The sequence below is a fragment of the Somniosus microcephalus genome, chromosome 10, assembly GCF_052327205.1.
Source record: "Somniosus microcephalus isolate GS21.2 chromosome 10, FLI_Smic_1.0, whole genome shotgun sequence".
Taxonomy (NCBI): Eukaryota; Metazoa; Chordata; class Chondrichthyes; order Squaliformes; family Somniosidae; genus Somniosus; species Somniosus microcephalus.
This window is the reverse complement of record NC_140996.1, coordinates 180,049,438-180,066,992: the sequence shown is the minus strand read 5'-3', so window position 1 is coordinate 180,066,992 and position 17,555 is coordinate 180,049,438. Positions and strand designations below refer to the sequence as shown.

Genomic DNA, 17,555 nt, shown 5'->3' with positions numbered 1-17,555 from the left:
CGTTTAGCTGGTGAAACCACAGTTTTTTGTTTTTTTCTTGCTTCTGGCTTCGACCTTCGTCTGAGGAATCGATCCCCTTGAGGTGCTGCCGAATTGCAGTTAAGTTCGTTTCTAACTCGTCGCCACTGTTAGATCCGTGTGTTAATGGAGACACGGAATGCAGGAGTTGATTTAACAAGTGTTTACTGAACAAAGTCTGGAGGTGAACTAACTACACAAGACGCTACACAGGCTTATATACCCGAGTGGTCACTACTGGTACTCCAGTATACAGGGGCTTCAAAAACATAGTTCCTCTTAAAGGTACATACACTACAAAAATAACTTTTAAAATACTGAGCAATAATTAATTGGGAAATGTGTTAAATGAACTTGTTTATATTTTTTAACTGCAGCACTACCAAAGCAACCTGGTCTGCCTGAAGGAGAGATTACCAGTATTGAAATCCACAGGGCCAATCCCTATATGGAACTGGGCCTGAGCATCGTAGGTGGAAATGAAACTCCTTTGATAAATATTGTAATTCAGGAAGTTTATCGAGATGGTATTGTTGCAAAAGATGGAAGGCTTCTTTCTGGTGACCAAATATTGCAGGTAATGAACTAAAAATTGTTCGTAAATCTATTTTGACTTGTTATTTCAAAGTAAACAAGGCTCAGTATAAGATGTAGGTAAGCTTACATTCTTGCTGTGTTTTGTAAAGAAAACTTTCCCCACCCACACTGTGCTCACTAATTCCTGTCTAGGTAAGTGAAAATAATTCCTTTTAATGTTTCCTGGAATATTGGAACTATTGTAAATTTAATGTCATTTCTTTATCATTGTGGTGAGCTGCCATTTTGAATATCTGGACGTACCAGAAACTCACTCAGTTGGGAATTGCTTTGTCAGCAAATTGTTACTTGCAGAAGTAACTCAGATTAGATCCTTTCTGCTATTGGATGCCTTCAGGAGGTTAGAGACATCTGAATTATTAAACCTCCATACAAGCCAAGTACAGAATCAATCAATCTCTCTCTCTCTCTCACTCTATTTTTCTCCCTCACATATTTATGCATGTCTAAATCTACCTTATCAAAAAATATTATGGTGTCCATTAAATCAATTTTCCTGGAAACTAATCAAAATATGAGTTCACAAATCTGTGGAAATCTGATCAAAAGTTTTTTGTTCAGAAAATATTGGTAATATTGTTGACCAGGCTATAAGATTAAGGATATAACGTACAGCGCAACCTTGAATCTCCAGCAATGGTGCTTTTGATCTTTAAGCATTACAGTATGGTTGGATTGATGGTTTAGAACTATGCCTCTCAACTACAGTTAGTATATGTATACTATGTAATTGTGCATTTACTAAAGCATTTCTCATTTGACATGTAAAAGACTTGGACCCAAAGGTCAGTGTTAAAATGAGGAAACCAAGGGATATATTTTTAATGTGTCGCCCAGGCATAAAACTGCTGTTGTGGATCGGACGCCCGTTATTGGAAATACCTGATCTTCTGGGTGGTTTCTGTAACGGACAGCTGAAACTGCTGTGGATTTAGTTATTTTTTCTGTGCTACACAGAAATGTCCAAAAGTGGGAGTCGAGCTCTAGCAGGGGTAGGGGAAGAGTTAGGGGATGGAGATTTGCTAACTTTTTGTTGGTTATAGATGTCCTTGTATGACTTTAGTCATGCGATAAATGTCAGAGAATAGATGTCGTAATGTTCTGTTGTGATGATCACTATATATTTTATGCCCTGCAAACATAAAATACGGTGCTGCACTGTTTCCTATTTTATTCCAGGTGAATGGTGTTGATATCAGCAATGTACCTCACAACTATGCTAGGTGTGTGTTTTCACAGCCTTGTGCTGCTCTACATCTCACTGTTCTAAGGGAGAGACGATTTGGTGGTCGAACACATATCCCCCCTGATGGCAGCTGTATGCGAGAAGATGGCTTTCATGTGACTTTGCTTAAAAGGGACTCTAGTGAGCAGCTTGGTATTAAATTAGTTCGTAGAACAGATGAGGCAGGCATCTTCATCCTGGACCTTCTGGAAGGTGGTTTGGCTGCTCAGGATGGGAGACTGTGCAGCAATGATCGGGTGCTTGCAATAAATGGACATGACCTGAAACATGGAACACCTGAACTTGCTGCCCAAATTATCCAGGTAAAATTATTTTAGTGCATCAAATATTTTGGTATATAGTCAAACATTTGGCTTGAAATTGCTTTAATAAAGTCCATGCTGCAATGCTATTAGTAGCTTTGCTTTGAACAAATACAGTAATAAAACTAAGAGTATAATTATGTGTAATTAGGAGCTTTACAAAAATGTGGCTTAATTTCATATTGCACAGACAGTAATGACATCGTGGAGCAAAGCAAGATGCAGCTATTGTGGGGGGTTTTCTTCATTCTTGAACATATTTTGAGCTTGTCAAGCTGAGAGATGTAAGTGCTAGGGAATGGAACTCTGAATTTCAGGCACCAAGTGCTAGCCATCAGCCATTCCCAGGTCAGGATTAAGTGCACAAAATAACTCACAGAATAGATTTAGCACAACCAGATGCAGAGCAAACCTCCCTCCACTCTATCCCAACAATGTGCTTCAGCCCTAACCTCAGAAGTGCAGCCGCTCCTGCACCACTGTGATGTTTCTCACATCAGCCATTATTGCTTGGATCATTCTGGTGCAGATAATTTACATTTGCTTAGTCTGTACCAGCTGCTAGAGCCTCAACACCTGCAATAGAGCTTCTTTACTGCACTTCCTGATTGTACTACTTTTTCAGTTTCAAAGTGTGAAGATACCAAGAAGAATAAATACCTGGTAAACAAGCCAAAAGATATTAGAACTGCAATAAATGGACTTACCATATATGGGGAAACTTTGTGTTGTAGGCGAATATCCATTAGGAACTGAATTGGCACTGCCCAAATTCATTTCAAATAGGACCCTTACAGCCAGCAGACAGAAGGGACTTTCATTGCAATCTGGGCTGGTTTTGGTCGCATATTTAAGATAAAAGACAGTGTCTAACCCATTGCACCACAGCAATTCCCAGTTTTCCTTTTTTTATTCCTTCTGAAATGTTTTCATTTTAAGAGTTAATGAATAGGGTATAAAGTTACCTATAAGTAAAGGTTTTATTTTCATGTTTTTCAGACCAGTGGTGAGAGAGTTCATTTCATAATCTGTAGAACAGCAAAGCAGCAGCTTTCAAATATTATTCGAGAACTGGGATCTCATACAAGTCATCAGCATCCATCCCAGCATACACAGCTCCTGCTCCACAGCAGACCTAGTACTCACAAGGTGAGTGAGAAACTAATTCCGTAATGAATCTCACTAAAATGCATGGTTTACATTACTTCAGCCTGTTCGCTGTCAACTGATTAGCTGTACAGGTACACTATCCCTTATCCGAAAGCCTTGGGACCAGCTGAGTTTCGGTTTTCGGAATTTTTCGGATTTCAGAAGGTATTATTATAAGACTGGGAAATTTGTATTTACTATAAATTTTAAAAGTTCAGGCTACCTCTTGCGACTGTTCCGTGTCTCATTCCCCTTCCTGCTTCTCTGGAAAGCCGGATATCGGCTGACTCCTACTAAGCTGGCCCGCAAATCAGGTCGGGGGTCGGGTGGGGGGGGGGGGAAAAGAATATCGGACGGGCCGCGGTTCAGGTCGGGGGGGTCTGGGTGGGGGGGGTCGGGGGGAGAAAAGAATATCGGACGGGCCGCGGTTCAGGTCGGGGGCGGGGGTCGGGTCGGGTGGGGGGGGGAGAAAAGAATATCGGACGGGTCGGGGGTCGGGTCGGGAGAAAAGAATATCGGTCGGGTCGGGTGGGGGGGAGAAAAGAATATCGGACGGGCCGCGGTTCGGGTCGGGTCGGGGGGAGAAAAGAATATCGGACGGGCCGCTGCAGCTATCGGACGGGCCGCTGTATTGTTGGGTTCACTCTCCCGGTACCTCCTTCACACTGCCCGGCTCGGCCTGCAATCTCCTACCCAGGAGGGAACTCTGTGACCCTCTGCCCTGCTCAGCGTAAGTCGTGCACCACTCTGGTCATGTCGTGCGCACGACTTACGCTGAACGAAAAAACTTTCGGTTTTTAGAGGTTTTCGGTTTTCGGAAGTTCGGATAAAGGATAGTCTACCTGTATTATCAGAATGGTTCAGAAATATTCTCAATTAACTTCACATTAGTATGCTAGACTATCACTTGATATTAAATGTTCAATTAAAATTATTTACTTCAGATTATAATCAGCAATATAATTATTCTTTGTCCATTATGAATCATTTTCCAATTCCCAATGTGATACTTTTCATTGCTCATATCTAACTTAAGTAGTATGCATCTGCAATGATAGAATATCACTCCATTCTTGAATATTATTCATGCACTCTCTAATGCCAAACTTATAAATAATAGAATTTTTATTACATTTTTTTGGCCTCTTAAGTTTGCTAGGAATGATATAGCATGGGTTTACACCTGTGATTCTCTGGGCAGAGTGTTCTCAATCTTGACAGGAAGAGGGGCAAGCAGAGGCTACCCATATGAAGAAAAAATCAATTAATAATAACAACAACAATTTGCATTGATAAAGCACCTTTAACATAATAAAACATCCCAAGGCGCTTCACAGGAGCGTTATCAAACTAACTTTGACACCAAGCCATGTAATGAGATATTAGAATGGTGATGAGGTAAATTTTAAGGAGCATCTTAAAGGAGGAGAGAGAGGTAGAGAGGCGGAGGGGTTTAGTGAGGGAATTCCAGAGCTTGGGGCCTACGCAGCTGATGGCACATTCGCCAATGGTGCAGTGATGAAAATCAGCGATTTGCAAGCGGCCAGAGTTGGAGGAGTGCAGAGATCTTGGAGGGTTGTAGGGCTGGAGGAGGTTTCAGAGATAGGATGGGGCGAGGCCACGGAGGGATTTGAAAACAAGGATAAGAATTTTAAAATCGAGGAGTTGCCGGACCAGGAGCCAATGTAGGTTAGCGAGCACAGGGTGATGGGTGAATGGGACTTGGTGCAAGTTAGGATACGGGCTGCAGAGTTTTGGATGAGCTCCAGTTTACGGAGTGCGCAAGGTGGGAGGCAGGCCAGGAGAACATTGGAATAGTCAAGCCTGGAGGTAACAAAGGGATGGATGAGGGTTTCAGCAGCTGATGAGCTGAGGCAGGGGCGGAGACGGGTGATGTTACGGAGGTGGAAGTAGGCGGTCTTGGTGATGGAGTGGATAAGGGGTCGGATGTTCATCTCAGTCAAATAGGACGCCAAGATTGCGAACAGTCTGGTTCAGCCTCAGACAGTAGCCAGGGAGAGGGATGGAGTCGGTGGCTAGGGAACAGAGTTTGTGGCAGGGACCAACGACAATGGCCGCAATTTTATCGGCACTGAGAGGGCGGGTTTGGAGGTGGGTACGAGGTTAAAATCTTTTTGATTGACGGCGGGTTGTGATTCCCGCCGTCAACCCGCCTCCACGCCACTTTGCCAAATGCCGGCTCTGGGAGTCCCGATCAGTCCCGCCACCAGCTTGTTAACTGCCTGGATAAGCCTATTTTAACAGGGTATTTCGATTTTTGTACATTTTCAGCGTGTTCCGCATCATTCCCAAACCACGGCAGCTGATTGTGCCGGGTTCAGCAAGTGCCTGACTTCTTGACAGCTGCAGCTCCAGCATAAAAATGCAGGACGACTGAGCTTGTAAGTGGTGAAGCTGAGATCCCTCTCCACTGTGACCTTCTGGGAAAACCCTCTCCCCATACTGACTGAGCGCTTATAACTTCTAATCCTCAACTGACATATCTACCAGCGGAATGGGAACCATTTATACCCTGTCATCCTGGTCCTCCGATTCGGAGGAAGACCAGCCGCGGCAGCAGCAGAACCAGGCACAACAGCAGCAGCAACAACAACAGGAGCGCCAACCTCCTCCTCACCCACCTGATGCTGCACAGGGCGTCAGTGCAGGAGATACCCCCAACACAGGGTTTACAGGCCGAGGATGAGCTTCCTCAACATGACTGAGCAGCAGTGCCAAAAGAGTGCCCAGAGGAGCGGGTGGACACCCCTTACCAGTGGCTGTCAATGTCACCACAGCCCTCAATTTTTTTGCTTCAGGGTCCTTCCAGGGCTCATCAGCAGACGTCAGCGGCACCTCTCAGTCGGCCACACACACTTGCATCACGCAGGTAACCGATGGTCTCTTTGCAAAGGCGCACAATTACATCCACTTCTCCACGGATGAAGCAAGTGTAACTGCGCGTGCGGTTGGCTTTGCAAAGATGGCAGGCTTGCCAAGGGTACAGGGCGTCATAGACTGCACACATGCGGCCATCAGGGCACCCCATCACAACCCAGCTGTATTTGTGAACCGCAAGGGCTTCCACTCCCTTAACGTCTAGCTGGTGTGTAACCACAGGAAGAACATTATGCATGTTTGCGCAAAGTACCCTGGCAGTTGCCATGACTCGTTCATCCTGCGGCAGTCTATTGTGCCTCCGCTCTTCAATCCTCCAACCCAACTTTCCGGATGGCTACTTGGAGACAAGGGTTATCCCCTGAAGACGCGGCTAATGACGCCGTTGAGGAGGCCATCAAATGAAGCAGAGGAGCGCTACAATGCCAGCCACATTTCCACCAGAGCCATCATCGAGCAAACCATCGGCTTGCTCAAAATGCGATTCAGATGCCTTGACAGATCAGGTGGAGCCCTACAGTACTCAGCAGCCAGGGTCTCCAGAATCATTGTGGTCTGCTGTGCACTGCACAACATCGCACAGCAGTGTGGATTACCGCTGCCTAAGGAACAAGTGGCTCAGCGCATAGCCTCCTCAGATGAGGATGAGAAGGAGGAGGAGGAACAGGAGCAGGAGGAGGAAGACCTTGTGGAGGCGGATGCGCCAGTTCCAGCAGCACGTGAGCACATTGCTGCCCATGTTGCAAGGGATGCACTAACCTTTGCCAAATTTGCTTAAGTAGACGAACCAAACACATGTGGCTGGCACCTTCTTAACACACCATACACAATTTAGAAGAACCTGTGGGTTCCTATCACTCTCCCCACCATCATTACATATGAAAGGCACCCTGGCACCTCACTGTGACACTTCCATTTATGGGCACACAAATGCCAACTCTTTGAAAGTTTGCCATCCCATTTCTTTATTGAAATTGAAATGCCGATGATTATCTTAAAAATGTCTTGCATCAAATCACCCTTGTGACTATAGGTGCTTAATCTTTTTCTTACTCGTGCTTCTACGTAGTGCTTCCCCTGTGGCTTCAGCAGATGTGGAGGCACCTTGCTCACTTTCATGCTGCTCCTGCTTCGACATCTTTGGCGGGCGTCCTCTGGGTTTGCGAGCCTGGGAGGGCTGGGCAACAGTCTGCTCCTCCTGCAGCTGTGCAGGGGCTGAGACGCCCATCTCTGTTGGGTTGGGGCTCTGACCGAGGGCTCCGCAATGACATGGTTGTGTGAGCACTTGGAGAGCAGCCCACACTTCCTTCTTGCCTGCCACCAACATCCCTCTCATGGGTCAGCCGCACTTCAGTGCTAGCAAGTGGCTGGACAGCACCTTGCTGCATATCAGGGGGGCCATGAGGACTCGTATCTGCACTGGCAGTCCTCCTCAAAAGGACTTCCATGAAGCTTTGGTTTCTCTGCTCAATAGCTGCCCATCGCTCCTCCAGAGATGTCATTCGATTCTGAATATTCACCATGTTTTTCTGACTGGCGACTTATTTCCTCCATGACTGTAGCCATCCTTTCCACGGAGGTTGCCATCCTATCTGTGGTGGTGCGTTCAAGGCACTGCTCATGTTAGAGATGGATTCCTCTATCCTCTCCACACTTGCAGTTACCCTGGATGCAAAACCTGCCAGAGAGTCCTGCACTTGTTCCTGGAGTTCCAGCACCGCTGACTTTCTGGATGGCCCCAGAGGCACAGGGTCCGCATGCAGCTGAGCAGAGCTGGGAGCGCCCTGCGGCCTCCGACGAGGACTCTCCACTGCTGTCCCTGTCTCCATCATCTGCTGATGCTCACTTGTGAGCTGTGATACACCAGGTGACAACACTACTCTATCTCGCGAAGGACCCACCGAGGTGTGCGTATCTGCGCTGGTGCTGGGTGCACTTAATTCTGCTGACGCTGCGCCCTCAGAGGTTGCAGCTTCCTCTGAGGAGTCTTCCGGCTCTTCCTCCTGGACAGTGGGGAGGGGGGCTCTCGATGGTCCTGTGGGGGAGTAAAGGCATGAGTTAGACATGTGATATTAACGTAGCATGCACATCGAATTGTGCAGATGATCATAACTCAATCTGTATGAGCTTCAGATGCCATACCAGTCACTCATGCAATGTAAATGAGAGGGATGCAAATCTATTCTGTCTCCAGCTTGCTCTGCTGTGCCCGTCTGACCGCCCCCACTTCCAGATCCTCAGCACCTCCGATGATTTCGAGTGCAGCCTCCTCAGCGGTGGTCATATGGGCAATGGAAGGTGGCCCTCCTCCTGTCCTGGGCCTCTCCCTCTTATTGTGGGCTCTCTTTTCCTGCAATGAGGGACACAAGTGAAGTTTGAGTGAGAATGATGGAATGAGTGTAGAGAATCCATAGCATAGATGCTTAGAAGGAGACAAAGATGGAGTGAGATGCCAATACCAAGGGCACGCCCTGTGTGTTGTTAGTTGTTGGCATTGCATAACTGATAGCGAGTGTAAGGGGTGCATAGTAGAATAGTGAAGTGATTGTGTGCATAGAGAGAGAGGGATGCTTAAGGGATGTAAGGGTAAAGTGGGATGTGCAGGAGTAGGTTGACAATGCAGAGTGCTGGTGATGAGAGGAGATGGGGAGCAGATTGAAGGTAAGTGTGATGTTATACTCACTTTTCCTGAGCGTACCAGGTCATTAAACCTTTTTCTGCATTGGACCCAGGAGCGAACACAGACAGATCTGGAACTGACCTCCTCAGCAATTTGCAGCCAGGCTGCTTTGCTTTGCTTTGCTGAGGAGGCTTCCTCCATCCAGATGATGGGAAGAGTACCTCCTGGCGCCCGCTCACTTCTTCCAAAAGAGTATGGAGGGAGTCATCATCAAAGCGGGGAGAGACCTTGGCTGTTGCAGCAGTCATGTCTACAATTGCCAAAACAAGAACCAGCAGAAAAGGATGAAATTGAAACAATGCTGCATAGGCCCCTTAAATACAGCTGGCTGACAGACGTCAGCAGAGGAGAGCAGCAGACCCGAAACCACTAATTGGGCCAGGTAGTGCGCACGTAGAGATTCAATAGGGCACTTAACTGAAAATTGCGATTTCTGACCGGCTGAAAGCGGAGGCAGGACCGGAACCCGCCGACCACCTGACCTGCACCCAACCCACCTCCACTGATAAAATCACGGCCAATGGCTTCAGTCTTCCCAATATTTAGTTGGAGGTAGTTTGCTCATCTAGTATTGGATGTTGGACAAGCAGCATGGCAAATTAGAGGCAGTGGAGAGGTCAAGAGAGGTGGTAGTGAGGTGGAGCTGGATGTCGTCAGCATACCTGTGGAACCTGACATGTTTTCGGATAATGTTGCTGAGGGGCAGCATGTAGATGAGAAATAGGAGGGGTCCAAGGATAGATCATTGGGGGACACCAGAGGTAATGGTGCGGGAGAGGGAAGAGAAGCCATTGCAGGTGATTCTCTAGCTATGACTGGATAGATAGGAATGGAAGCAGGCGAGTGCAGTCCCACCCAACTGGATGACCAAGGAGAGGCATTGGAGGAGGATGGTGTGGTCAACCGTGTTAAAGACTGCAGACAGGTTGAGAAGGGTAAGGAGGGATAGTTTACCATGGTTACAGTCACATAAGATATCATCTTTGAGTGATCATCATTGAGGGTAAATGAATGAAGAAATCATGAAATAAGCTTCAATGCAAATTATTTCCAATATGTGTAAATGTATTCATGGAGACACTCTTATTACGTTAATATTTTAATACGTTGAATGAAAACAGAAGTTTTTCCCTATTTCCTCAGGACCTCTCTCAATGTGTTACTTGTCAAGAAAAGCAGATCACTGTAAAGAAAGAGCCTCATGAGTCTTTAGGAATGACTGTAGCAGGAGGACGGGGCAGCAAAAATGGTGAATTGCCAATCTTTGTCACCAGTGTACAGCCACATGGCTGCCTCTGCAGAGAAGGGAGGATCAAACGTGGTAAGACTACACACTGACCAGAGCCTCACAGGAACTCCTTTGGTGATTCAGCTGGATACCTTAATTTTAAAAAGTAATGGCCTGTAATTTCCGATAGGAGGCTTCCTGCGTGCGGATTCCCCTTTATCCACCCTGTTTGTTACACTCTCAAAGAACTCTAGCAAATTTGTCAAACACGATTTCCCTTTCATAAAACCATGTTGACTCTGCTTGATTGTCTTATGATTTTCTAAATGTCCTGCTATTACCTCCTTAATAATGGATTCCAGCATTTTCCCAATGACAGATGTTAGGCTAACTGGCCTATAGTTTCCTGCTTTCTGTCTCCCTCCTTTCTTGAATAGTGGCGTTACATTTGCGGTTTTCCAATCCGCTGGGACCTCTCCAGAATCCAGGAAATTTTGGTAGGTTGCAACCAACTCATCTATTATCTCTGCAGCCACTTCTTTTAAGACCCTAGGATGCAGGCCATCAGGTCATGGGGACTTGTTGGCCTTTAGCCCCATTAGTTTGCCTAGTACTTTTTCTCTAGTGATAGAGATTGTTTTAAGTTCCTTCCTCCCTATAGCCCCTTGATTATCTATTATTATTGGGATGTTTTTAGTGTCTTCTACTGTGAAGACCGATCCCAAATAATTGTTTAGAGTCTCTGTCATTTCCCTGTTTCCCATTACAGGAAACTCTTTTTTATCCGGCACCGACAGGACCGGCGTGGTGCCAGTTTATCAAAAAGTCCGGATTACAGAGAGGTATAGAAAAAGGTACGAGAGCCCCGTACACGGCCACAGATCCAGGCGTCCCTGTTACATAGCAACAGGTGCAGGAACCCCGGCCACAGATCCAGGCGTCCCTGTTGCATAGCAACAGGTGCAGGAACCTCGGTTACACGGCCACAGATCCAGGAACGGCCACTAATATGAAGTAAAACTTACCTGAACCTACTCCTGAATTTTGCCGGTTAGCAGAGATTTCCGGTTATTTAGGTGCCGGTAAATCGAGAGTTTCCTGTATTAATTCCCCAGTCTCACCCTCTAAGAGATCAACGTTTACTTTAGCTGGAGAGGTTAACTGTGCAAATGTAATACAGCTAAATGTTCATGTAAATGTTTATTTTTGATAATTATAAATTAAACTTATGGCATTTGATGATGAACTAGAGCACTTGCTACTACAGGTAGACTATCCCTTATCCGAAAACCTCGGGACCAGCCGTGTTTCGGTTTTCGGAAAATTTCGGATTTCAGAAGGTATTTTATAAGACTGGGAAATTTGTCGGGAGTGGGCGTCGGGGGCGGGGGGCGGCGTCGTCGGGGGGGCGGGGGGCGGGGTTGTGCGCACGACTTACGCTGAACGAAAAAACTTTCGGTTTTCAGAGGATTTCGGTTTTCGGAAGTGCGGATAAAGGATACACTATCCCTTATCCGAAAGGGTGGGGGTCGGGGGGGGGAGAAAAGAATATCGGACAGGCCGCTGCAGCTATCGGACGGGCCACTGTATTGTTGGGTTCACTCTCCCGGTATACCTCCTTCACACTGCCCGGCTCGGCCTGCAATCTCCTACCCAGGAGGGAACTCAGTGACCCTCTGCCCTGCTCAGCGTAAGCCGTGCGCCACTCTGGTCATGTCGTGCGCACGACTTACGCTGAACGAAAAAACTTTCGGTGTTTAGAGGGTTTCGGTTTTCAGAAGTTCGGATAAAGGATAGTCTACCTGTATCTACATTTAGTAGCATGTTGCCTGAATATAGACTTTGAAGTAGAGAAGAGTTGGCGCAACTGGGTGACACTGTATGTTAGCATGCTTAAAGCATGGTAGGATACACCTTTTCAACAACAATTCCCCATGCCCTATATTATTATTCCCTGTGCCTGTTTATTGAATGCCTGTTTATGATTGACATTCTAACTCTATTCCATTTGTTTATGCTAGCTTTTATGAGCTGGTGTATAGTCTGATAGATGAACAGTCATTTTGTAGCAGAGAATGCCATCACTTGGTGTGGCGATGAGAGCTGAGATAAGGTAGCAAAATCAGTTTTGCTGCTCTGAAATATGTCTCTCTTGAGTTATTAATATTGACTATATAAAAGTATCAACCCCCTCATTTCTTTGAAGGAACCAGTGCAATAAACCATCTATTTTTCTGCCTCAAGTAAAAAAAAAATTAAAAAGTATTCCCAATTTAATAGTCTTTTTTTGTTGATGGAAGTTCCAAAACGTCTGCTAGGATTACATGTTATTCAATGATCTCGTGAAAATGTCAGAACAGATGGTAAAGTAAAGAGAGGATATTTGTAATTTAATCTGTTGGGGAAATGCAAGCACCACAAGACTAAAATACATTGATTAATGGGAAGCTGAAAATAAGTCTGTGATTATTTAAACAGGAGATGTACTACTGAGCATCAATGGTATTGACCTGACCTGTCTGAGTCACAGTGAAGCAGTGGCCACACTGAAAGCTAGTGCTACCTCACCAGATGTTATACTGAAGGCACTGGAAGTACAAACAATAGAAGAGCAGGGCCAAGCAGCAGATGAGCAACTGAGCACAAACCATGATAATGAATATGATACCAGTTGGTCACCATCATGGGTCATGTGGCTAGGATTGCCAAGGTGAGTGACTTATGTACTCTGCCTTGTTAAACAGGTGGCATTATGACTCTTTTCAATATTAACTCAGAAGTGCCAAAGAAATTTTGCATCAATTTATTTCCTTCAACGAGTATTATGGCTTACCGAATAACGTGTGATTGCTTACATTTCTCTAGTTCTTCATTTTCAGCATTTTCTACATAGGGGAGTGCATGAAATTGGCACTGTCCATCATGGGGTGAGGACTTTTTTTGTTTTACCCATCAAGAAAAATGTTTGACATACTCAAGCGTAGGATTGCTGTTGCTGAATTAGTACATCTGATTCAAAAATTCCCATCAGTGCACTTTTCCAAAGGCTCTATGTTGATGCCAGTTGGGACTGGGGCCAGGAGCACTGACTGGTGCTAACACACCAAAGTGCTTTTTGGCCTTGCCTGGTGTTGAGCCTTTGGCATCAACTCCAGTGATGTTTGCTAAATGGGTTGGTACTTTAGCTTGTGGTATATCCTCAGTTCCGGCATATTCTACTTCTATTGAAGCTACATTCAAATTAATGTTGCACCAGTAGCAACTTTCCATGATCATCTCTTGCCAAGTTTCATTGAGGATCATTCCTATTCTCTTTATTAACTGGATGTGTAAACTCAATTCCATCCTTGTACTGGGTATATTAATTTTGGTTCTTTGTAAATAATGTATCCTGCACTGGAATTCCTAAGCTGTCGTGTTTCTCTCGTGGATAACTGCCTACTGGTGGCTTCTGATAGGTGGTGTAGTGAGCATCCAGCATTGATCATTAATCAAGCATTAATCATTAATTTGGCGTGATGGTCATTCGGTCAGGTCTTACTGTAAGTTGATGCCCACAGTGATATTGTAATTTATTCTTCAACAGGATATTGTTATCCCAGCTTCGAACTTCCTTCCTCACAAATCGAAACTGAATTACTGTTTTTACTGTGTTGATGATCATAAACTTTTGGCATTTTATGTAGATCATACCAAGTCTTTCTGCGAGTTTTGCCAACAGTTTTGAGGTCTGTAGTCCCAAAGACTTAGTCAGACTATCTCCAAACAGAGGAAGGTAAATGAATGGTGGAATCTATTCTTCACTGTTATTGCGTGGCAGGCAGAAGGCCTTTGTTAAGGGCACTCCTTAAGATTTGTTGTTATTTCAGCTGACTTAAAGTAGATCTCAGTTGAGAACAGCTGCAAAGCTGCCACATGGAGTAATCTGCACACCAGTAGAAAGAATTATGGCTTAGATCACTCAGCTATAGATGATTTACATTTTGATTAATTTGTTCCAGTTGCCAGAATCTTAACACCCACACAAAAGACTCCTTTCATCTCTTCCTGGTTGTGCTACTTTTTCTGTCTCCTAAAGTGTGAGGTAGATGCCAAGAATAAAGAATACCTAGTAATCAAATGAAAACATAATGGAGCTGCAATAAGCATTTATTGTAATGTTTCATTTCTTTTCAGCTCCCTTCATAGCAGTCATGATATTGTCCTACGGAGGAGTAACTCAGGAAGCTGGGGCTTTAGTATTGTCGGTGGTTATGAAGAAAATCATTGTAATCAGCCCTTTTTTATCAAAACAATTGTATTTGGGACACCAGCTTATTATGATGGAAGACTGAGGTAAGTAACCATTTATTTTGTCTTTATTCAGAACCATCTCGTTGGAGAAGCCTCCATTTTAAAATGAGAAATCCTATATGTTATTAGCTCCTTCATTGCTGAGGCTGAATGTAGTCTCAAATGTATGTTTATTTAACTTTACAATAGCTGTAATAATCGAGTAACAATATATAATGGATCTTTTTAGGTACCAAATTAGGCTTAAATGGCTCCCTGCCGAAGAATTGAGAATTCAGAGAATGAAGAAGACTGACTTTAACACAATTACATTTTTTAAATCTTGACTCTCCTCTCCCTGCACTTTTTCTTTAATATATATTTTGTTTATATGAAATAGTTGTCTCAAAATATGTGGATGAAAGCACTGTCGTGTTAAACAATCATTAGTTAGGGTTGATTCCTATAATGTTGCATACAACTAATGTGATATGTTGCATGAAAGTTAATTGTGGCCCAGATTTTCTGAAACGTTTTTAAAATTACATCATACACTTGATTCATTGTGCTAAATATTGAAAACTTGCACATACCTAGTAAATAATTAATGACATTTCAAATTCCTTAATCTGCAAAAACTAAACACTGTTGATCAAAGTCACATGGTAAAAATGGCTTAAGTTAGAATTGTTTCATTGTTGGAATCTATACCATTTTATTATAACTAATTTAATCAAAATATTTTTTGTGTCTGCAGGCTTATGTTTGAGTTTTCTAAAGTTCATAATTAATGTTTCTGATTGGTCCAATGTTTGTCAAGTGCTTGGTTCAAATGTTTGTCGAGTGTTTTTCTGTTTCTGATTGGGTTAAGAATTCGTGCTCTTTTTTTCTGTTTTGCTTATCTTAACAATCATATCCCATGAGAGTTAATTTTGCTAGCACAAAAAAAATCTGCAATGCAGCTGTAATGATAGTTCTTAGCTTGACCAGCTACCAGCATAGAACCATAGAAGTTTACAACACATAAGGCAGCCACTTAGCCCATCATGCCTGTGTGTTTCACTTTGCAGGACTAGAATGCTCTCTGCTCCCCCTACCTTGCCCCAAGCCTGTTCACTCTTCCTCCTACCATCTACACTCCCTCTCAGTCCGACCCTGGCTCTTTCTCAACATTCCGGGTGCAATGCCCCACCTGCAACATGTTTGCTCCCTTTGAGAGCCAATTTCAGCCGTTAGGCCTTGTCCTCTGCCTCCTTTCTTTCTGTGAAGTCTTTCTTAGCCTTAAGGTTCTGCGATTAGTCTGCCCAATTCTTTTGAGCGTCAGCCCTGTAAATAAATCCCAAATACAAGGAATAATCTTTCATATAGCCCATTTACAGACCCGTAGTTGTCACTCAAGGAAACTCCATAGTGATAAAGAAAACCTTTGGAGAAAATTCCGCAGCTATGATATTAAGATTTCACTGCAACAATGAATCATTTATACTTTTGTATAACGTTAAAAGCTGTTGCAGTTTCATATTCACTCCGGGTTACACAATGATGGAGTTTGCAGGCCCTGAGTCTTGCAAATGCTGCAAAATTAAAAAATAAGTAGTTGATTTCCCATGGCGTTGCACACAGTGAGTCATGGTCAAGTGTAGTCCAGGTGAAGCAGGGTTAGAGGGTGTGGGATAATTAGAACAGCAGCTGCAATTCAGTCACCATTTTAAAGACGAATGTTCTGTCCTTATTTTTAGATGACCATTATAAATTCCTATATCCACACTTATAATGTGAACTGCCCACGCAGTAATTACTCCCACTCACCGATGGTTACATTTGTAAGATTTGGATCACAGGTCACACACAGATACCCAAAGGGTCTTAGGAGTTTTAAGGTATTTTATTAAAGAACTACAGTTCAAAGCATAATCAGATATTACCTGTCGTTAAGATAAGTATAATAGACATACAACCCATGACAGTAGAGAGCGATCTACGACCCCCGAAGCAGAATGCCACGACCGGACGGACAGACGGTTAGATGCCCGATGAGACAGCATGGAGGTCTTGGGTCAGCGGATCTTTGCAGCCTGCAGCAGTAGTCACTTCCATTGGGTCAACCCTCGAGCTGTTGGAGGTGTTAGGCCGTCAGCCAGCACTGATCCACTAAACTTGACCAAGGTGTTAGGCATAAGCCAGCATTGATTTCCACCTCAAGGAAGCCTTCGCCCCTAGCTGTCTGACTATTTCCTTTTCTGTCCCCTATTTTATACTTTATTTTGATGAGATGGTGATTGCCTGGTGTCAATCATTTTTACCCATCTCATTGTTCAATTACAAGGGAGAGGGTATCTCTGACAGCCCCCTCCCTGCTTCATGAGGTCATTTCCCTCCTTATCTCTGTTCTAAAGGTCTTATGTTTCTTTAAGAACATTTTATGACTTTCTGGTTCTATGTTGTCTTGGAAGTGATGAGGGAGTCATAAAATACGTGTCCTGGCCTCGGCCATTTGTCTTTTGTACTTGTTATCTGACCTTGCTGATATTCCTGCCATCCATTCCCGACCGCATTTCTTCAGTTTATTTCTCTGTTCTTTAAGAATTAAAACCTCATTTTTGGATCTTAATAGCTATTTCTTACACATTGCAGCGGCTCCATTGGCGGGAGGGTGTAATTACACCATGACAAGTTTACTTAGGCAATTTCCATTATAAATGTGGATATAGGAATTTATAAAGGGAAAACTTGCCAGGAAGTCCATGCAGCTGTAAGATTTTTAATATATTATAGATATTACGTGAGTACGATAAAACAAGATCAGAGCGTAAACTTTCCTGTCCTTAACTGGCCTCGTGTACCAGCTCAAGGAGAATTATAAGCCATAAAAAGAGGCAGAAAACAAAAGTTAGACATGCATTTATATAGCACATTTCACAACCAATGAAGTACTTTTGACGTACAGTCACTGTTACAATGTAAGAAATGCAGCAGTCAATGTTGCGCACAGCAAACTCCCTTTTTGACTCATTTTTCATACTTTTCTTTGATTTTTCTCCTGGCACCTAGGTTTTTGTGCTAATTATTTTTTGCCTCACCATCATTACTGACATCAATAGGTCTCCCAATGGGAATACCCTTATTTGAGGACAATAAAGAATGCCAAGCAAGTCAGCCTGCATA

The 17,555-nt window shown here is 44.0% G+C and overlaps 1 protein-coding gene across 1 annotated transcript in view; it reads left to right on the top strand.

Annotated features, from left to right (window-relative positions):
- Window positions 1-17,555, top strand: part of lnx2a (ligand of numb-protein X 2a) — a 262,548-nt gene that overhangs the window by 230,912 nt on the left and 14,081 nt on the right. Inside the window, exons 5-10 of the mRNA XM_085999279.1 lie at window positions 396-595; window positions 1,795-2,163; window positions 3,163-3,312; window positions 10,034-10,211; window positions 12,597-12,828; window positions 14,295-14,453. Of these exons, the coding sequence (XP_085855405.1) occupies window positions 396-595; window positions 1,795-2,163; window positions 3,163-3,312; window positions 10,034-10,211; window positions 12,597-12,828; window positions 14,295-14,453 (1,288 nt within the window). The remainder of the gene's footprint in view (window positions 1-395; window positions 596-1,794; window positions 2,164-3,162; window positions 3,313-10,033; window positions 10,212-12,596; window positions 12,829-14,294; window positions 14,454-17,555) is intronic.